Source organism: Cannabis sativa, chromosome 7 (assembly GCF_029168945.1).
Source record: "Cannabis sativa cultivar Pink pepper isolate KNU-18-1 chromosome 7, ASM2916894v1, whole genome shotgun sequence".
Lineage (NCBI taxonomy): Eukaryota > Viridiplantae > Streptophyta > Magnoliopsida > Rosales > Cannabaceae > Cannabis > Cannabis sativa.
In genome coordinates, this window is record NC_083607.1 from 11558098 (window position 1) to 11580830 (window position 22733).

Consider the following 22733-nt stretch of genomic DNA (forward strand, 5'->3'; position numbering starts at 1 on the left):
TGATAACTAAGTTAGCTTGATGTGTACCTAATGAACAAAAACATCCAGGCCGCATATATCGATCATATAGGCCACTACACGGTCATCTTGACACTTGTGATTATTTCCTTATTTCCATGCCAAATCTTTAAGTGTGCCCTAGTTAACCAAGTAAAGCGGGTCACCTACTCTCACCTCTCAAAGTATGCGGCTCTAGTCACATAGTACGGGTGGCCATGGCCATGTGATCATGTTGACCACTAATTGTCTATCCTCAAGAATCCAACAAAGGGAGAAGAATACAAGCAAAGACAAAACCTCACAATCCATTCTACTTGGCCCTTGCTGAAAATGATCAAGGCTGCACTCAACCCTTAGGGTTCTACCTAATATGACTCGGTCTTTTTAGTTTTGACCCAAACAAAGTGGAAAATGGCCACCCTTAATGAGCTATAAAGCCTAATCTGAGTGGAATTTCTAACCACATCATAATGATGTACTCAGTCATACTCAAGTAGTATTGAGCCATTTCTTTAAGGATCGTTCAAGGTCGCGTGACAACATGATAATATGCTCAGTAACAAACTCGACCTTATTTGAGTAAGGCTAAGCCATTCTTTGCCTAGTGAGGTATTCTCCATGGTTGAGTGGTGTTGGGCCATGCACCCATGGGTTATTGGTTCTAGCCCTAATAAGTGTTGGTTCAAAGTTTTACCAAGGTACATACTACACCCTCTATCTACAAACACCATCCAAAAACACTTTTTAGAGAATTTTCTATGAATAAAAATAAAAAATAATGTTTCTCATGACCATAGCGTTCTTGGTGTTCTTCATAAAAGTAAGAACACCCAAAGTCACAATACCAAAAGTGGGGTATTACTAGTCCAAATTTCATGAAATCAAAGCCAAAATTGAGTTACCCAAAGCCTACACTACACATCACAAGCATAAAAAAATAAGATTTTTTCAAGAGTTAACATTTTACTTACCCATTCAAAGATTACAACCCGAGAACACAAGAAATACAGCGAAGAGGCTCCCATGCACCATCACAGCTTGGAATTTTCTTCTCTAATTTTTATTTTCCACAAGGGAGCTAATTATCTTCCTTGTAACCATTTATTTTTCCTTGAAATTTATTTTTTAATAGTATAGTGGAAATTACTATTGGGGTTATGCTGTAAAATTATGTAAAAGGATACTTTATTTTTTCTTTCTTAAGTTTGGGATGTATTGTAGTAGTAGAGGCATGGTGTTCTTGGTATAAGGCAACTAAGCCATCAAGATGGACCCAAAGAACGTAACTCTAACAGGAAAAGTTGTTAACGTATTGTCATACTACTAGAAAGTTGGGGTGAATTTTTTTATCCATATTTTGATAAGAATGACCTAGTTTGTATGAAGACATGTGGCATGAGATTACAATAGAATAAACACACAAAGAAGACGTAAGGTCACCTTACACAAGGGTATAACCCTTATGAACTTAGGTTTTACCATTAACATGAAAGGCCCTCTAAGACGAACTAAGCCACAATCACCTCATAGAGAGTTGGCCTAGGTCGAGTACCCCTAGGGTTCGGCTGAGGTTGAGTAGCCCCTAGGGTCTACCCAAGCCAAAGTCTCCCTATACAAAGAGGGTGTTAGCCCCAATCCTCGTCCAACTTTGGAACCATAATTCATCTCCACTTGGACATGGATGATGATTTATTTGTCCAGGATCTCAAGGTTCGTCCCGAGTATTCAACACCAATCCTTGTTCATGAGTTAATCTCCATCAATTGCAAGTATTGAAATAACACATGGACATGGAGTCCTAACGTATGAAGCAAATTCATCTTTCCAATGGATATGACACAAGGTCGAGTCCTATCGGGACAGTCTCCCAAAGAATTATTTGGCAAAAATTTGATAAGTTAGCGCATACAAAATGTTTAACCTCGCTCAAAGCTCAAAAGTGGTTACAAACCCACGAAAAATAGTAGGATATCACAACAAGAATCGTCCCTCAACCAATCTCAAAAATCAAGGGAACAATTGATATATTCCAGTACACAATTAGGGTTTAGTAGACCCTTAAGTCGTGTCTTTTGAAGAGAGATGCACCCACCCTTTTCCTATATAAGGGGTCATACCTGGCCTTAGAAAGAAATCCAAAATTCATATTCACTAAGAGAAACTCTACCATTTGACTTCTTGTATTCAAGAGTCTGTTCTTGACATGCATGTCAGATTAATAAAACACATGGGGAATAGGCAATTACTAATACTTGAGGCCAAACCTCTTTAAATTATGGTGTTCTTCATTTGTATTTATTACATTTTTGTTTTAGTTCTCATTAATTATGACTCTATGTCGGTTGGCTAAAAAACCAGTCAACACAAACATATATATGTACATTGAGAAGCTATAATATAATTTCATTTTAGCTTGTGACTCCAATTTTTTTTTCTCAACCTAATTTTTTATGTTTATAAAATTTCTAGTTATTATTTTAATTAAAGAATATTTATTAATGAAAAAAATTAAAATATAAAAAAGGAATTTATTAAAAAAAATTAGCAGAATACATACGGAAAAACTTCCCAACATGTCTGTTTTAGTGAATCCTGGAGCAACAGTGTTTACACGAATGTTGTCCTTTGCCCATTCACATGCTAAGTTTCTTGTTACCTGATTCATTGCTCCTATATATTGTTAACACAAATAACAAAGTAAGGTGAGTAGAATAGTAATAATAATAATAATAATAATAATAATAATAATAATAATAATAATAATTAATAATAAGATAATTCAAACTTTAAAGCAAATTAATTACTCATCAAAATTGTTCATTGCCTAAGTAAGTTAGCATCCATTAAGATTTAAGTTAATTGTTCTTACCTTATTATAAAAAATCTTGCTTTAGACCATCTATTAGGTTTAAAGGGGTTTTTATTGAATTAGTGAATGAAAGTGCATGATATTAGAATTTTATGTATTGATGATAGAAACAAGGATATTATCTAATAGTATTTTATGGATTTTATGGATCATTTATTGATGATATTTATTAAAAATTTAGTAGGTTTTATTTAATTTTGAGAATTTAAAGATAAAGTTAGGTTTGGAGTTTTAAAAATTTGGTTCGAGTGTTAAAATATATATTATGGGAGATTCATTTAAAAGGTGTTTATGATGTTATGCATTCGTGTATGTTTTAGTAGCCAATGGACTGAACATTGACAATTAGTCGACCATTGTATGGTAGAACTAGTTTTAGATAGCATTCGTTTTGTTTGAATTTTGACACTTAGACTTGGAGATATTTTTCTAAGGTTCATTTGGTATTGTTAAAGATGTTTAATGCATGTTGTTTGGGCTTAGTAACATTCATTAAGAAATTATGGGTAGTTTTTCAGCTGAGTTTGAAACTAAACCTATTGTTATACATTTTATGAACTAGAGTTTTGTAAGGAATTGTAGGAGATTGTTGTAGATTGTTAGGACCTAATGTAAAAAAGAGTAGACATATGCACACAAATCGTACGCTTGACATAAATATGTTTTGTTGATGTTGAGAAATAGCCAACATAGTATATCTAATGAGCTACGTTAAAATTTTTTCCTGAACTTTTACATTTACCGAAATTTAGTCATTTTGTTAAGTTTCATTCTATTATTTAATTTAAATGCAAACGTGTCTTTGTAAATTAACAATTTTTCTCCCTGAACTTTGACACTATCAAATTGTAATCCGTTCTAAATAAAAATGTGAAAATTTCAACATTTTTTTAATCTTAAAAAATAATTTATGTTAAAAAAATTGTTTTGAATGATTAAAAAATTAAGAAATAAATTTTAATTTGTAAACTAATTAAGTAATTTAAAAAATTAACTATTTTATTGAAAAATCCATTTAAATATAAAATTGTATATGACAAATTTAATTTTTGTAAAAACTAAATTTTATAGGAACAAGTTTGACCCTATTCTTTCCTCCAAAAAATCTTGATTTGTTTAAATGTAACACTTTTTTAGTTTAATTTCTATTTTTTTTCTTAAATAATTTTATTTTTTTATCGAATTTTTAATTATTATTTTTTTAATTTTTTAAGATATGAGTTTGTAAATATAAAATAAACTGAATTTTCTCTACACAATACTTAAGTTTGTTTAAATGCAAAAATTGAATTTACAATAATTTTTGGTTAAATTTTTAAGATGTCTTTATAAATAAAATAATGTTTGAAAATATTTTTTTAGGAATAATGAACGTTTTTTAAGTAAGCATATTTTTTTTTATTAATTTAATATTTTTATTAGGTTTTTTAACTTTTTTTAAACTTTTTCAAAATTAGTAGAAAAAAATAATTTTTAAAATTAACTTCTTTTTTTTTAAAAGGGGAAAAATTTAGTATTGGTCAAAGTTCAAGGGCAAAATTTCAAATTTTAATGGTAAAAGAAACGAAACTTGTTAAATGAAACATGATTATGTAACTATTAAATTTAAGAGAAAATTTTTAACAAATCGTATATTTTAAAAAGCATGATTAGGTAGCGCCAAAAGTTCAGGGGACAATAATACTAATTATTCTTAAAATAATAATAAAATATTACAAGTATCAGAAATATGCTAGGAATATTTCTTTTGAGACAATATGAGATTATTAAATGATGGCATGCCTCTGATGAATGGTTGAGATCTTTTGATCTTGAATGATGATCATCAATTTGGGAGATCGAATTTGAGTCGTTCGATTAGTTTCAGACGCTCTGATATTGACAAATCTCAATTCAAAATGTAAGCTAATTTTTTATAAATAATAAGTATAATTTTGATATGCATGTGAGAAATCCATCGAAAGATTATCAAAATTACCTTTCTAATTCAGTTGGAATCGCATAAACCCGAGTTGTATTAAGTGAGATACTACCAAAACACTACAAGGTGTGTGGCTGCTTTGATATCATCAACCAAGTCGGCGTACTAGCGACAAGGTAAGCATTTAACGTCAACCTAGTTGCGAATTCCTCTATTTGGCTTGATTTTAACATATTTTAAGATTTTGAGTGATATTGGTGCATCACGAAGCCAAAATCATGATTTGCTTACATGACTTTGGAGAAAAACATGATTAGAGCCCCTGGTGGTGCACGCTACACCAGCTTGGCATAGGCATCACCTTGGCACCCAATGCTTGGGCACTAGTTGATGTTTCTACTAATCTCTCGAATTGTTGGTGAAATAGCATGATTGAGCACCACATAGTTGATTTTGACGATGAAATTTATCCATTCTTCCACTCTTGGTGATTGATGATTGGTTGAGCACTAGGTGATGACTGGAGATCAGCATCCATGTCAATTTAGGCATAGGTTGATATACTAGATTGAGATTTACCTTTGCCATGAGTGCTTATTCTTGGTGCAAAATAACCATAATGCTCTAGGTGCTTATTCAACCTAATCGATGGTTACTCTAGGTGTGCATAACCTAGGCACAAGGTGTCAACTTGAGCGTAGTTTTGAACTAAAGTGTTATGTTGAGACAACACAACACCTAGGTGCTCTTGGATAAGGTTTACTCACACAAAATTGTCAGAAAACTTAACAGAGCCCTAGTGTGAGCTAATTGTCAATCTGGCCACTGGTAACTTGAAGAAGTCAACATAGGTACCCCTAGGTGTTTCAACATCCAGATGGATTCATTTAATTTTAGAAAGCTATTGTTTCCTCTTATTTGATGAAAATGAAGGAAATTCTTAAGAAACATCTTCAGAAAACATGTTTTAAGCATCCAAGGTCAGCCTAGGCACTGGGTCTAAGTTAAACATGCCTGGATTCTCCTTCCTTTTCGCCCAATAATTTTCTTGGCGAAAATATTCATGGAAATCTAGTTTTTTCTAAGGCAGTAATAATTTGCTTAGATTTTTCACTTGGGTGACCTGTGCACCCAGTGAGTGCACACTGCCAATGAGGGCACTAGTACCTGTTTGTGCCCCGACCTGGTACTCGCTGCATGAACTCAATTACACACATTGTTTCATGATAGATTTGTGGAATCATGACTAAAAGAAGTTCTCAAAAAACATAAACTGTTGTCGTTGTGTGCCCAGGGTGACATGATGTTAACTTGAGCGCTGATACCTATATGGGCGACCCCTAAGTAGGGATCTATTCTGAAATTGGATACAAAGCTTGAAACTTGATTATGGCATGTCTTCCATGTACTTTGTTGCATTTGTATAGTCATTTGCCTATGGTATTGAATCTTAGAACCAAAACTGATGTGATCTAGGGCAAATGAGTTAACATGGGTGCTAGGTGCTTACGTGGGCGCCCAATTGGACTTTTAACATGTCAAAGTGATACCTCCAGCTTCTAGATCTCATTCTAGTGTCTTCATAAACCATTTTCTTAGACTGTTGAATGATAAAACTTAAAAACAATTCTGTAGGATCTTAAGTGCTTAGCTATGTGTCCCCGTTTCTCAACTTAGGCCCTACTATGGTGCCTAGCATGCAGGTTGATTGCCTTGTCTGGGATGTGGGGCCTAGGGTTCTTATGTTTGTGCCACATTTTAAAAAAAGTGTCCATAGTGTGTACATTAAGGATGAGGACTGGTGCAACTACAAAGCTCCAATTCAAGGGAGATGGTACTGGAAGAGTCTTGTCTCTCTTAAAGATCAATTCAAATCCTTTCTGAATGGCCAACATTTTTTATAGGACAAATACACATAATCTAATATATATAAAATGTTTTGTCCCTCATAAAACAAAGCTCACTGAAGCCATGAAGTTTGGGGGAGATTCTATACCCAGCTTCATACTATGGATGGTTGTTCAACTCTTGCTAAAAATAAAGGATCGACTTCTCAGATTTGGTATTTCTTTTGAAGAGACATGTATGCTGTGTAACCAACAAAAATAAACAACATTGCATCTGTTCCTTGAATGTCAATATGTTTTCTAGTATTTGTAGGAGATTAATTAGAATTGGCTACAACATGAGCAATTTCTATTTCTCTTCTTAGTCCAATTCGGTGGATTCGCAGAGCAAAGATTAGTAAGTTTCAAAAACTTGTGTTGATAGCTGCTCTGGCTAGCTTGGTTTACAACATTTGGAATGCTCAAAATGGTAAGATATGGAGGGATAAGTTAGAGGACTCTACCAAGCTTATATGTGCTATTAAAGCAAACTTGAAGCAGAGACTTGATTTGGTCTGTCCTAAAAAGGTCATGAGAAAGACAAAAGAAATCAATTCTCATAACAATTTTCAAATGATATTGGCACTTCAATTCGATAATCATGTTCCATATACTGCACTGGTTCACTAAGCTATGGTGATATAGTATTGCATCTTTATTATTATTTTTTTTTTTTGAATCAAGTAGTATTTAGTTTTTGATATTAAGAATATTAAATTTTAAAATAAAATAAATAAATGTAACGCATCTAGGCCCTCCACGTTTCCATATTTATGAGTTAACAGAAGTGGTAGTAACATATGTAAAAGAATTGTAATATTGGATATTTTTGCCTGCAAAAATAAAGATAAAGTATTTAAGTGTATAAAAAAATATTAGGTATTAATGCCGCAATTTAGCCTAATAAATAACCAATTTAATTTTTAGAAATGATACATTTTATATTTTATTAAAAAGAATGTCCAATTTTTTTTTCTTCAAAAATATCATATTTTAAATTTATATATGTACTATATAATGAAAATATATGATATTCTCAAATAAAACCTAACTGAAATTTTTGTTTACAAAATCTTGAATTATCTTGTTGTGGCCTTGATACATAATTAACAAGCATATATTTGTTGGGTATTTTCATATATATATATATATATATATATAAATTATATAATAATAATCTGTAGTTCTTTAATATTTTTATGGATTTTTTTAACAAAAATATTGAAACTATTATTTTTACGTTAATTTTACAGGAACAACATTATACACGTTGACACTAAAAATTGGTTAACACTCGCTCATTAAATTGGTGAGATGAAATAAGAGATGAGTAGAATAAATAGAGAGACACACAAAATTTATAGTAGTTCACTCTTTATGTTGCGATGGTAATAGAGCTACGTCTACTTTGAGTTTTTGATTCTCACAAGAATTAGAAGAGAATTGACTAAGTATGAAAGATCTAAATTTTTAGAGAGATATGTTCTGACTTCATGGGCACTTTTCTAAATGTGAAAAATGAGCTAAATTTGAACTCTCTTTTTATAGTGAAGTAGGTTCTATGAAAATAATAATTACATATTCAAAAAGTGTGAAAAAAATACATTTAAGCACTTTTCTAGTGTTTGAATCCCGTCTGTGGGACCTTCTTCGGGTTGTAGTTGAAATTTGTTACTCAGTTGACGATGAAATTGGACCTATTATCTTTAGAATTGTGATTGGGGTATGAGACACCACTTGTAGAACATTGAAATAGTTTAAAATGCAAGCTTGAATCGCGTCAATCAGATCATTATTGAGTGGGTTATGGTTGTACTAAAGGTTTCTCTAATATCAGCGCCAAGTTGACAGCCCAACGCCCCAAGTTAACATATGGCGATAACCTGAACGCTGAGTAAGTAGAAAAACATCTTAAGAATATATTTTTTGATGCCTAAGCAAAATATTACTTAATCAATTTCTGTTTTGTTGCTCATCATTTTTCAAAGATATTCACATAGTTTATATATGCCTAAGTAAAAAAACTATAATATAACGTGAAAACATACTATATATAAAAACAACTACTTTTAGAGACAATTTTTTAGTTACAACATTAGTCACAACAAAAAATTACTTTGACTAAAACATAGTATTTAGACACAAGTTGTCACTAATTTACTTTAAGTCACAACAAGTATTGTGACGAAAAGCACATTTAGTCACAACAAATTGTAATTTTTGTGACTAATACATTTGGTCACGAACCTTTTAGTCACAATATAAGAATGATAATTAATAATTAGTTACAATTTTTTTACTTTTAGTCACAAGTTTTGTTGTGACTAAAAGTATGATTTTTTTTAATGACAAATGATATTCACATTCACCCTATCTATTCTATTATATTAGGCTAATTAGTAATTTTTCCCCCTGAACTTTGACATGTACCAAATCGTGCCCCTGAACTTTTTTAGCCGTTAAAAATTCCCCCCGAACTATTGAGATTGTTAAATTTAAGGACTTTTGTCTAATTTCATTCAATTTTACTATTTCTGTGATTGTTTATGTACTAAATCATGCTCCCTAGACTTTGATATCTACCAAATCATGCCCCTCAAACTTTCATATGTACTAAATTATGTCCCCTGAATTTTCATCCATGTTAAATTTTTTTTACTAAAATTAGATAAAAGTTCTTAAATCTAACAATTTTAATAGTTCAGGGGGCATTTTTAACGGCCAAAAAAATTCATGGAGTATGATTTGGTACATGTCAAAGTTAGGGAGAAAAATTACTAATTAGATATAATATTAAATAGATCCAAACCTCAAACGAGAAAAATTTTAACATTAAGTAAAACAAATGTGGATTTTAATTATCTCAAAAAAGAAGTGTATGGATTTTAATTAAGGCGCTTAGCATATACATGATTTTCTTAAAAAAAAAAATAGAAAATAATATTCATATTTTGATAGTTTCATATATACAGGTTTTATGTAATTTTTTTTTGAAATTTAACGGTTCAAATAGATTGTTATACAATTATAGTAGAGCATTAATATTTGGTCAGAGTCTCATTGTAAACAATTCTGTATATATATTGAAATTTTATGCTCTTACATTTCTTGTCAAGGAAAAACTAAGAACATGTTTGGTATTATTTTTTATTTTTTATTTTCAAAAATTATTTTTAGAAATGAGAACAAAAAATAGTTTTTGAAGTTTTTAAAAACAAGTCATGTTTGGTTAGTGTTTTTTAAAAACAATATTGACCAAAAGTGAATTGATTTTTAAAACAAAAAACAACATTTTGTTATTTTTAAAATTCTTGTTTTTTGAAATTTGTTTTCTGAAAACTGTTTTCAAAAAACAAGGCCAATTAACAAGCCAAATTATTTTCAAAAAGCAGTTTTTTGTTTTTAAAAACAAAAAACAGTTTTTTAGTTATGATGTCAAATATGCACTAATGGATTCCCAAAAGCTAATATTAGCTGAATTGAATAAATTTCACAATTATATTTAATTCTTCATGCATATGGTGGAAAAAATTTGAAAAAAAAAATTGATTGATACAGGTTTTAGCATGGAGAAAGGAATTGAAAAAACAAAAATAGTCTACAAATATAGTTTCAATTAATACTAATATATATTTAGTTGTATGTGTGTACCTTTTGTTGCCCCATAGATAGCACAATCTGAAAGTGCCATGGCCCCAGCGATAGAAGAAATGAAGACAATGCTTCCATTGCCAGAAGCTTTTAAAAGAGGATGACTCAATTGTGAAAAATGAAAACCAGACACAAAGTTGGTTTCCAATAGGGTTGACATATCTTCAGCATTGAACTCTATGGACTTCTTTTGTATTAATACCCCAGCATTATTCACCTGAAACATTGTGTAACGATATATATTATACTGAATTGAAAGAATAGGTTCTATTACTGATTAAGGCAGAGTTTACAGGGCTTATATCACTATGACTAGTTACAAGAAGTAACTGGTACCAAACTCTAACCAATAACAGAAACACAACAGAAAAGTTTAATAGTTGTAATTAAAAAAGCAGCTAAATCTTAACTTAAAATCTCTAGCTAACGCATGGAAACACTAGAATATACACACTAACATACAATATTATACTCCTTAATTTTAGCTAATATTAAACATATTAAAGACCCACAATCTATAAAAACAGTAGAGTATGTTGAACCATATTTAAGAACTTGAAATCCTCATTTTAGAACTTTGAAAGGATACTTTGGAGATCTAACTAATATTCTAACTTTAAACTAAACAAATATATGGGCATTTCCCCAAAATATATATTGTTTATAATTTGTTGACCTCAGTTTTAGCAAACGACGCTACGTCTTTATAGTGATCGAATTGAATGATTAAATAATAATAATAAAAAAACAATAAGAACACACAAAATTTATAGAGGTTCAATCCCGTGATAATGGTAATATTCTACTCCCATTTTACTTGTATTACATAGAGAATTATAAAAATCACAAGGGTTCGGCCAAGTGAGTTTCTTAACAGTCTCAAGAAAGCTTACAAATATTTTAGCAGCATAATAGCTCTTTAGAAAGGTCAAAAAAAAAAAAATCGCACTCCACTATAGGGAAAATACAGGATGAAATGTCCCGTAAATATAGGCGAAGAATTCGACAAACTAAATATTAAATCCCACGACTCTCTCAATCAGATATAATCATTCCCATTAAAATAAGAATTCTACTTAAGCTATAATTGAGGAGAAATTTAAGGAAAATATCTTAATTGAAGATCTTCAATTACTGAATTCTTCTGCGCGAAGAATGGAACTCAGATTGGTGTATGTGATTCGCTTAGAGAAGTGCAAGGCATTGAACTTGCTTAGATAATACCTGCTGAATAACTAAACTTAATCGGTTTGGCTCTGATTTCATCTGGACGAAAACCTGAACTAGTATACCGCGTCTAGGTGAAAATATACTTAATACTTGTTACCATATTGAGTGCCACATCACATTGTGGGAAGATTTGAATAACATTAGTTCCCCAAGTCTGCGTGAGAACTACTGGTCGCATTGTTGGAAACACGTGTAGGGTTCACATGCCTTACTAGAGGTGAAATTTGCCCTGCTTTTGACGTGTGTATCTTCTTTAGTCTCTTTAAATATCTACATATAATGCTTATTCAAAAACTGAGAAATGGGAAAACGTGTTAGGACGGTTGTACACCTCCAGACCTTTAATGATTATTATATATTTTGGCAGTTTTTGGGAGCAAAACCTAATTTCAATTGCATATCGAGACTTCCCTTTTTTTACTTTGCATGAGCTTCATTCTTCGTCCAGACCTTCTACCAAGATAAATTTATTCTCGACGCAACAGTGAGTAAGTTTTTTCTTTTGAATTCTTTTTTTTACTTCGCTTTCACATGCCTAGAACTACATAAATATATGAGTATTTCGTTGTGGCTTGCTAGATTCTAGGTTTTCTTTGAATTTACTTTTATTAAAAAAGAAAAGAAAAATAAACCCAAGAATCATGCGCCTTGACTCGAAAATGTTTGGTGAGGAATTTTTGCAAGAATAGTTGTCTCTTTTTCCCTATTTATGCTCTTTAGCGATTCTAGGTTTTAAAATCCTAAGATCTGTTTTTGCACAGGTGTTTCTTCATTATGACGGATTTCCTTTATTTTAATTTGTGTTTTCCTTCTATTCGAAGTACTTGAGATGTTCTTCTTTTGGAGGGACGTTCCAAACCTATTTGGATACTAACCTCTCTATTCTTCTTCTTCATAGATGAACCCAAGTGACTTCTGAGGAGGTGATTTTTGAATAGACGATGAACTGCTCCAACTTCTTCATAAGAATCAACCTAGGCTCTGAGCATACATCCTCATCTCCGAGAAATTCTTCCACTAGTTTCAGTTTCTCTAGTAGTAAGCCAGCAGTGATTCCCCAGAACAAGAAACACAACACCACCACTACTCTAACCAAAACGCTGGAGAAGTGTATGGGCGTTTCATGTGGGAGTTAAAAAGAAGTTGGAGGAAATTTCTTCCACCCCCGTGGATGTACAGAGGGAAGACGTATAGGATACACTCCATGTTGGTCAACAGAAGAAGCTCTGCGCAGGATGAAATAGCAGTCATGGTTGCTCGTCATAGTTAAAGATTTATTTTTGAGGTTAGGTCAAAACTGGCTCGTACAAAGAAAACTATCTATGTTATATCAATTAACAATCCTCACATCGCCAGGTATATGGAAGTTGTCAGGCAAACCGCAGTACCCGTAGAGCCTAAGGAGTAGGAGGAAAGCACGGAGCAGGATGAGTATGAGAACCTAGAGGCTCCTGAGGGGGAAGTGGAGCATGATGTTGATGAAGAGTTTCCCTATGGAAGATTTGATGAGGCCGTTAAACTTGTATCCTCATCTAGCCAGATACCAGTCCTTGGTGAGGATACCATTTATGAGGATTTGGTGGAGGCAATACTGATGTTGCTCAAGTCTAAGCCACTACTGCACTGGGAATCACCACCATTGAAGCTAACTGTAAAAAGGCTAAACAACCTCTTTGCTAAAGGTTGGGTCTAAGATGTTGCGTCATTCTTGCCGAGGGAGGACCAATTGCCTCATACCATGGTGAATGGCTTTGTGCCTTTTTGGGGCCCTACTCTTCTACCCCTTCACCCTTACTTCCAAAAGGAAGCCAACTACTACGGGATCTTCCCGACACATATAAGTCTTCAAGGAATAAAATTTTTATCCGCACTGTTGATGTTTATGTTGAGCAGGGATGGGGAATGCCTTCTCCTCATGACATTATTGGTTATTTGATCTTAAGTCAAACAAATGTCACAAATGGTCCGAGTATTTTTATTTTTTCCAGCTAGAATTTGCATGGTTGATAAATACCACTGACAAGAAGGTTTCCAAGATTGGTGGATAAAGCATCGATTAATACATTACTGAAGGGCTCGAGGCAGACCATCTTTCTTTTCAGCATGTCGAACCCTTTTACCGCCCCTTATACACTTTGGCACTAAGAAATAGGGCCCGTGCAATCTTGGGAATTTTTGGAGAAGCTTGGGACATATTTGTGCTAGCCAAGAAGGTGAATTTTCAAAAGTACAGATTATATCCCTCCAAGAAGTCTAAGAAAAAGTCTTTCGTGCCTAAGGATCATCCTTTTGATCGGGATATTCCAGGCTAAGAAAGACATGCCTGACATGTTATTTCTCCCCGCAAAGTCATCCGAGTGTGTAGATAATAGTACAAAAGGAGATTTCTAGGAAAAATCTATATCGAAGCTCATGAATAAAATGCTCATGGGAGATCCAATACCATAAACTTGATAATAATACTGGTGGTAATGTTCTTGGAAACAATGCACCAATGGAAGCGAGATTAGAGAATGGTCTCTTATTCTTGGTAAGTGTATATGTTAATGGTAATTGTATGAAGACTTAGTGTCGTACCAACATGAAGAACTCAAGGAAATTGTGAAAAGAGAAGGTCTTCAGGGATGATGTGTTCTAGGCACAAAAAAGAGCTTGAAGATCTAGAAAGCGATCAAAGGTCAGCAGGTCAAAGGTCATTTTTGCCGTCTCAAACCCTAGTTTATCACTGTCTTTATATAGGCCTAGGTTTGGGATATCTCACTTCAAAGCCCGTATATTTATTATGTTATGAAAATATCCCATACTCTTGGTAAATGTTCCACAATTATTTGGATTTTCGTTGAAGATGTTTATTTTCATGGTCTGTTGAACTTGCTTATATGACATTGTACTTTGAGAAGGGCAAAATTGGATAAAGTTCACCACGGGATGGCACAAGTTGACTACCGTAAATAGAGAGTCACAAGTTTTGTGACATAACTCTCCTAACATCCCCTTATGGTCCACACTTAATAAAACCAATTAATTCTTAAGTAAAGTGTGCTAACCTATCTTGTCATCCAATTTTGAGCACGATAACTTTAAAATTATGCTATGACCATGAGACACACATAGATCAGCCTTGAATAGACCTTTCAAATTCAAGTTGAACCAAGTCTTTTGGATAAAAGTTGAGAGACTTATGTCTATTTTACTAAAGGGTAGTAAGTACATTTCACCTCCAAAACTGAGATGTGCCATGTCATCATGATTCATGCCACCTAATCTAGGCCCAGGTTGGTCATACATGTTCTTAGACACCTCAGGGTGGGTTTTGACTTGGTTTTTGATGGTGAACTTTCTTTTGGAGGTTTTGGGGTTCTGAAATCTCATCTTGACATCAAAAATCCTAACGAGAGACTTGCCCCATCTTTTAGTGCCAAAAGATGGCACGGGTCAGCTAGGGCTTATGGGAATCCCTTTATGTTTTTTCATGCTTAGTTTTACCATGTGGATGCTAGCAAAACACTTTGGACACATTAATTCTTGGCCAATTACTGGGAGAGACCTGCGCCATCTTTCGAGTCACAATGATGGCACAAGTCGGCCATAGGTGTTCTACACCTCTTTGTAACTTTTCTCACTTTCTTTTGGTACCTTGGTGTTGGAAATATACTTTGGCCAAAGAAAATCATCCCCATTGGATGTGACTGACCTGTGCCACTTTCTTGTGCACAAAGATGGAAAATGTCAGGTAGGTGGTTTCCACACGACTTAGTGGCCTTCCTCACTTGATTTTGATGTGTTGATGATGAAAAAGTACTTTTGAAAAAAAAAATCGTTGACATTTGGTGTGGCCGACCTATGCCCCTCATTTGTGCACAAAGATGGCACACGTAGGTTAGCTAGGTATTTAAGTGAAAAATAATTTCTTTCATTCGTGTTGTACTCCTTGGTGTTGAGGGAAAATTTTTAGACAAGTCTTCTTTGGTGTTTTGAGAGTAGAGACCTGTATCATCTTTTTATGCAAAAATATGGCACAACAGACATGCTGGAATGGCCTCTTTGTGAAATCTTGACATTATGTTAAAATTCTAGCTATTTTATGCTTAAATAAGTCAAGTCGTTGTTAATTTCGTTATTAAATTGTGGTATATAGGGTGAAAATGGTGAAACCCTTGTGGATGACAATAAACCATAGCTAGGTTGGGTACACTTAGGTGTGGGTCCTGGTACAAAATAGTTGGTTAATGTTTTTATGAGTTTCCTAGAGGTATCATGAGCCTCCATTTAAAATGTCTTAACTTATTTTGTCTTTCCGAGTCTTGGTCAAAGCTGCATGATTGATTTTTTTGACTTTTCGAAAATCGGGTATAAAAAAAAAATGACGTTTGTATATTTTTAATAAAATGATGATCAATAATAATTATATTTTTTTACATCTTTAAATTGGAGTACAATTACATGTAATGGGCTAAATATAGCATAAATTTATTTTGCCAAACTTAGCAGAAATTTTACATTGTACGTTAGAGATGATCTAATAACTTTTGTAAAATATTGGTTTAAAATAGTATTTAATGAAAAGAGAGTGTGCAGTGAAAAAAAGTTGTTGTGAAGATAGAAAATAGTAGCACCTAGTTTGTGGTAACAAACAATGTGGATATATATATATATTTCATAATAAATGTGACTATCTCAAGAAAATTGTTCGTTTAATAATTCTTTTTTTTTTTTGTAAAATTTAACGGTTAAAAGTAACACCGTTAAATCAATCAAGTAATTATTATATTTTTTTTAAAAAAAATAGTTTTAAATATTTAAATCTAATTTATCTATTAAAATATAACATAGATAAGAAAAATTAAATAGTTACAGGTTTCCTCTGGTTCCTGCTCTCTCAGCTCTCGAGCTGGCGCCATGGCAAGAACGAGATCCAAGAATCATGGGAAGCAACCTTCTGCAACTAAAGCTACCAAACCTTCGAAGAAACGAGGCCCGTCCTCGTCTGGTGATGCAAAGAAAACTAAAATAATGGATGAAATTCTGGGGATTGAACCCATCGTTTTCACTGATGAGGAGGATAACCCTGAACCAGACCCTGAAGCTTTCCAGGCCCTCTCTCCTCGAGCATCCTTGCGTGAACTGAAGCGCCAAGATGATGTTCGAAATGATTTTGCTCACTTCCTGCAAGCAAATTAATCGTGCAGCAGAGCTTTATCGCAAGGTAATTCTTTTGTACCCCCTATTCTTCGATCTGATTCTGTGGTTAGGTGTTTGGATAATTCCTTTCAGAATATTGAGAAAACTGGCAGTGATGAATTAACTGTGAAGATTACAATGGATGATATTGAGGAAGAGATATCTTATTGGAATTCAGCTATTGTTTGTTATGTTTTGGGTGTCAATCCACTATTGGAAGTTCTTGAGGGGTTTGCTCGGCGAATTTGGAAGGAAAAAGTGGATAAGGTTGGACTTATTTCATATGGCATCTTCATGATTAGGTTCTCTTCTGTTGAAATTAGGGATAGTATTCTTAATGGAGGGTACACTTTCTTCAATAAGAGGCCTGTGATTATGAAGGCTTGGGATCCAGACACTAATTTCAGGAAAGGATATATTTGCAAGGTTCCCATTTGGATTCAAATTGAAGAACTGGATCTGAAATACTGGGGGCAAAAGACTTTGTTCAAGATTGTGGGACAAATTGGTGAACCTATAATGGTTGATGAAGTTACCAAGCAAAGGTAAAAGCTCAATTTCTCTAGAGTTCTCATTGAAGTCTCTTTGGAACTAGAGTTGCCAACAACCATTAAATTTGAAAACGAACATTGTTACACTGGATCAGTGGGTATTAAGTACGAATGGAAGCCAACTATTTGCAAGAATTGCAATGGTTTGGGACATACTACAGATGAATGTAAGAAGAAATCGACTATGCAAGGCAAACAATGGGTTGTCAAAGGCAAATCAGGGGTGCAAACTGATGCTGCAAACTCAGGGACTACAACAGATTTGAAGGACGGATCTGCTATCTGTTTGGGTCAAAAAAAGGTAGAAATAAATGCTACAACAGCTACTGCTGTTCTTAATGCAGATGGGGATAATGAGCAGTGTGCTGGAAGGATTATTAGTAGAGATTCTGATGGGTTCAAGCCAGTTACTAATGGCTGGAGAAATAAGGGGAAAAAACAGCAAGGTAATGCCAGTACTTTGAACTCTTTTCAGCTATTACAGGAGCATAATTTGGTAGTGGAGACGCAAGTTAGTGACGCACCAATTGCACTTCAAGCTAATACAGGAGGAGGGGGAGAGCCTCCCATCTTAAATGGATAGAATATTAGCTTGGAATGTCCGAGGAGCTAATAATTCCCACAAGCAAAGTTTGATCAAGCAATTGATTTATTCACATAGTGTGGGTCTTGTTGGTCTCCTTGAGACAAGAGTCAAGGCTTCAAAACTTGGAACCTTGTACTCTAATATTTTTAATGGTTGGTGTTTTACTAGTAACAATGCATGGCACAAAGGAGGTAGAATGGTGGTTGCCTGGAACCCGAATATTTTTTGCATTAACATACTCAAATGCACAAGCCAATTGATTCATCTTCAAGTGTCCACTTCGGATGGTATGAATTTTCTTGTCACATTTGTTTATGCTTTTAATGATGAGGAGGGTAGGAAGGTTTTATGGCAGGACTTAGTGACCATTACTACTCATGACCCTTGGGTAGTGTTGGGAGATTTCAATGACGTTTTGGAACAAGAAGAAAGAGTTGGAAGCAGAGTTCAAAGCCTCAACTCCCATGCTTTGGAAGATTGTATTTCATACTGTCATTTGGAAGACATAAAGAGTAGTGGTAAGTTCTTTACATGGTGTAATAATCAGCAAGGAAGAGATCGAATTTATTCAAAATTGGAAAGAGTAATGGCGAATCCAAAGTGGATGGATTTATGGCTGGGTGCTGAAGCGATTTTCCTAAATGAGGGGATTTTTTATCACTCCCCTGCTTTGGTAACTTTTCATCAGCTTAATCGAAATGGAAAGACGCCTTTTCGTTACTTTAAGATGTGGTCTTCTCACCCGAAATATGCAACACGAGTACAACAAATTTGGCAACAACACTTTTCTGGTACAAAAATGTACCAGATTGTTACCAAATTAAAGGCTCTAAAACCTGTTTTCAAGAGGATCAATCAAGAGGGCTTCACATACCTTCAAGCTGCATCCATTCTAGCAGCTAAAAACCTGAATTGCTGTCAAGAAACATTGCTACTGGACCCCCTGAACCCGGCATTGCAGCAGGAAGAATTGAATGCCAGGATAGCTTTCACACAAGCTCACAAGAATTACAAGTCTTTTCTCCGCCAAAAGGCAAAAACCAGCTGGACAAGAGCTGGTGATGATAACATAGCAGTATTTCATGCAAGTCTCAATGCCAGAAACAACCAAAATAGAATCCTATCTATTGTGGATGCACATGGCACTAGAGTAGATGACCCGAATAAGATTACTAAGGTATTCTTCGATTACTATCAGCAATTACTTGGTACGAAGATGATGAATAGAAGGAAAGTAATAGGCCAAGTTCTCAATAAAGGGCCTATAGTCTCGATGCAACAAAGCCTAGCTCTCATGGCTCCCATTACAGATGAAGAGATCAAGAATGCTATGTTTGCTATTCCTAATTCCAAAGCACCGGGCCCTGATGGATACTCCAGCTTTTTCTTTCAAGATAACTGGGACTTACTTGGAAGTGATGTCTGTGATGCTGTGAGATCCTTCCTCCACTCAGGCAAGATTCTCAAGGAGATCAATTCGATGGCTCTTACAATCATCCCTAAAGTGAAATGCCCCAATACACCAAGTGATTCTAGGCCAATTGCGTGCTGCAATGTGCTCTATAAAGTAGCCCCAAAGGTACTCTGCTCTAGACTCAAGGATATCCTTCCTACTATTGTGGCACAAAGCCAGGGGGGATTTGTCAAAGGCATATTCATTGCCCACAACATCATGATACGCCAAGACTTGGTAAGGCATTATGGAAGGAAATCATCAAAGGCTAATTGCATGATCAAACTTGACTTGCAAAAAGCTTATGACACAATAGAATGGGATTTCATTGAGGAGATGCTAAGGGGTCTATCTTTTCCTGAAAAGTTCATTACTCTTGTAATGAACTGCATCAAAACTCCGAAATTCTCTCTTTTCTTCAATGGATCTCTTCATGGATTCTTTGAATCAAAGAGAGGATTAAGACAAGGTGATCCCCTCTCGCCTCAATTATTTGTTATTGGCATGGAATACTTGTCCCGAATCCTGAAAAAAGTAGGAGATAAGAGTGATTTTGCTTTCCATGATAGATGTGATGCCTTTAAGCTCAATCACTTGAGCTTGCTGATGATGTTCTACTTTTCTGTCGAGGTGATTACAAAAGCATCATCCTATTAATACAAGGCTTGAAACTCTTTTTCAGCCTCATCCAGATTGCAACCCAACAAGGCAAAGTCTGTAATTTATTGCAGCAATATGCCTGAATCTGATATCACTAGAGTTTTGGAGGCTTCGGGATTCTCGAAACAACAGACACCATTCAGATATCTTGGCATACATGTATGTAGCAAGAGAATTTCAAAGCAAGAATGTACAGTGTTGACAAAAAAGATGACTGCAAGAATTTGATCTTGGAGCACCAGGAATATCTCATTTGCGGGAAGGGCTGTACTCATCAATTCCGTTCTTACCACAATACATCCTTATTCTTGCCAATTCCTCAGACTACCAAAGCAGGTAATTCGTGAGCTTGAATCTATTTGTAGAGCCTTCCTTTGGAAAGGCCAATATATGATGCAGGGAGCAGGACTAGTGGCATGGGAGAATGTTTGCCAAGCCAAGATTGTAGGGGGCTCGGGTATTAAGAGAACTGCTGAATGGAATTCAGCAACGCTCTTCAAGTATGTTTGAGCTTTGGCAAATAAGGAGGATAACCTTTGGGTCAAATGGGTGTATGCAGTGTACATTAAAGAAGAGAATTGGTGGGAGTATCAAGCACCAAGCCAAGGAAGTTGGTATTGGTAGCAAATAGTTGTAGCCAAGAACCAAATCAAAGGCCTTGTAGATGTACAACAATTTGCTCGTGAGGAATACAAAGTTTCAAATGGCTACAACTTGATTTGTCCTACACAGAACCGAGTTGCATGGAGTAATGAGATTTGGGGGAGATTTAACACACCAAAGCATAGTTTTATTCTTTGGTTGGCTGTTCGAAATTGTCTCAAAGCCAAGGATAGGTTGCAGCGGTTCAGTATCATTGTTGACCCGATGTGCAACCTTTGCAAGTTACAACCCGAGACACTTGAGCACCTTTTCTTCAGCTGTTCTTTTACTGAATATTGTCTTCAGCATGTGAAAAGATGGTTTTCATGGGGAGCACAAACCAACAGCCTCTCCCAACTACTCAAGTGGATTCATAAGGCAAAAATCAGCAAGTTTAGGAAGAAAACTGTGGCAGCTGCTGTAGCAAGCTTGGTTTACTCCATTTGGCATGCTAGAAATGACCAAATTTGGAATACTCATCTAGAAAGTAAAGAGGCAATTGTACAAAGAATCAAAAATAGTGTAAAACATATAATAGAATTGTTTTGGCCACAAAAGATTAGTCACCATGATAGAGATTGGTTTCATTCTTTGTAAAAAAAAAAAAAAGGGGGGGGGGGGGGGGGGCGGGGGGAAGTGTGATGTTGTACATGAGATCTTTAAATCAAAGATGCTCTTCATTGTAAATGATTGTACAAAGTATTGTGGATTATTAATAAAACTTGCAGATTTATAAAAAAAAAAAATATATATATATAACATAGATAATTATTTAAAAGTATCAACAAAATTAGAAAATCTTATTTTTTTTTTTTGCATAAATCTTAATTTAAATTTAAATTAAGCGTTGGTTCAATTAACTAATTATTTTTTTATAACAAATTTGTTGATTGTTTAAAATATCTAAACTTATTTACTTATTTTATTATTTAATAAAATTAGTTAGATATATTTTTTGATAAATAAATTTTAAATTAGATCATTGCATTTTATATATTTAAGAAATATAATTGAATGGTCACTTAGCTACTTCTAGTCATAAACATAATTTTTTTTGTCATTAAATATGACTTTTACTCACAACAAAATGTTACTTCTAGCTAAAATATAATATTTAGATCCAAGTTGTTATTAATTTAGCTTTAATCACAACAAGTAGTGTGATTAAAAACATATTTCGTCACAACAAATTGTAATTTTTGTGACTAGCTAATATCTTTAGCAATAGATCTTTTAGTCACAATATAAGAATTGTGATTTATAATTAATTATAACTTTTTTATTTTTACTCACAAATTATATTGTGATTAAAAGTAATTACATTTAATAATATTAATATTTAAATTAATAATTAGTCAATAAAAACTCTAATAGAACTGTAAACAAATATGCTAGTAGTTAGTATATATATATAATATGTATATATGGAATATAATATTGCAATATATATAAAAGAAATATAATCCTTTCCAAATATTATTATGAATCAATTAAATCATTAAACTTACAAGAATGTTGAGCTTTCCTTGGAAAATTGATGAAACAGCTTCCATAAGTTTCTCTCTTTGATCTCCTTGTGAAACGTCGCACACTGAACCAGTTACCTTGAAACCCTTCTTTCTCCATTCTTCCAAACACTTCTCCAACTCACTTTCCTTGCGACAACACGTGTGAACTATGGCTCCAAATTTTGCAAGTTCTTCCACTATGGCATGCCTAGAAAAGGAATTTGAAAGGTTTTTTTATTTTAATAAATATCGTGTAGTATAAAAGTTGAATTAGAACTCCAAATCCTTGATACTACATATTCTCCCAAAAAAAAAAAAAAGACAGTGTGAAAAAACAAGCTTAAAGAAGTTTTATTCCTTCTTTTTATTAATTTATTTATTCTATATATATCCCACCATGATAAGCGTACTTTGCATAGCATAAACATTATTTACATACCCTATTCCTCGAGATCCACCGGTAACGAGAGCTGTTTTTCCCTCAAGACTCCACCTCATTTCAAGATTCGTATAATTCTTTGGTTCAGCCATATTATTATTGTTCATCAACCGACTTTACTTGCTTATGCATAATGCATGCCTTATTTAATAGCCA

The 22733-nt window shown here is 33.9% G+C and overlaps 1 protein-coding gene across 2 annotated transcripts in view; it reads right to left on the reverse strand.

Annotated features, from left to right (window-relative positions):
* LOC115697798 (tropinone reductase homolog At5g06060) overlaps window positions 1-22725 on the reverse strand; it is a 37312-nt gene extending 14587 nt beyond the window's left edge. Inside the window, exons 1-4 of one of the 2 annotated variants that reach the window (XM_030624928.2) lie at window positions 22578-22725; window positions 22139-22346; window positions 10328-10544; window positions 2558-2670 (exon numbers count right to left, since the gene is read on the reverse strand). In XM_030624928.2, the coding sequence (XP_030480788.1) occupies window positions 2558-2670; window positions 10328-10544; window positions 22139-22346; window positions 22578-22684 (645 nt within the window). In that variant the 5' untranslated portion in view covers window positions 22685-22725. Of the gene's footprint in view, window positions 1-2557; window positions 2671-8200; window positions 8567-10327; window positions 10545-22138; window positions 22347-22577 lie in introns of those variants that run through there. The other variant, XM_061101837.1, reaches the window with a different exon arrangement.
* Window positions 22726-22733: the final 8 nt, after the last annotated feature.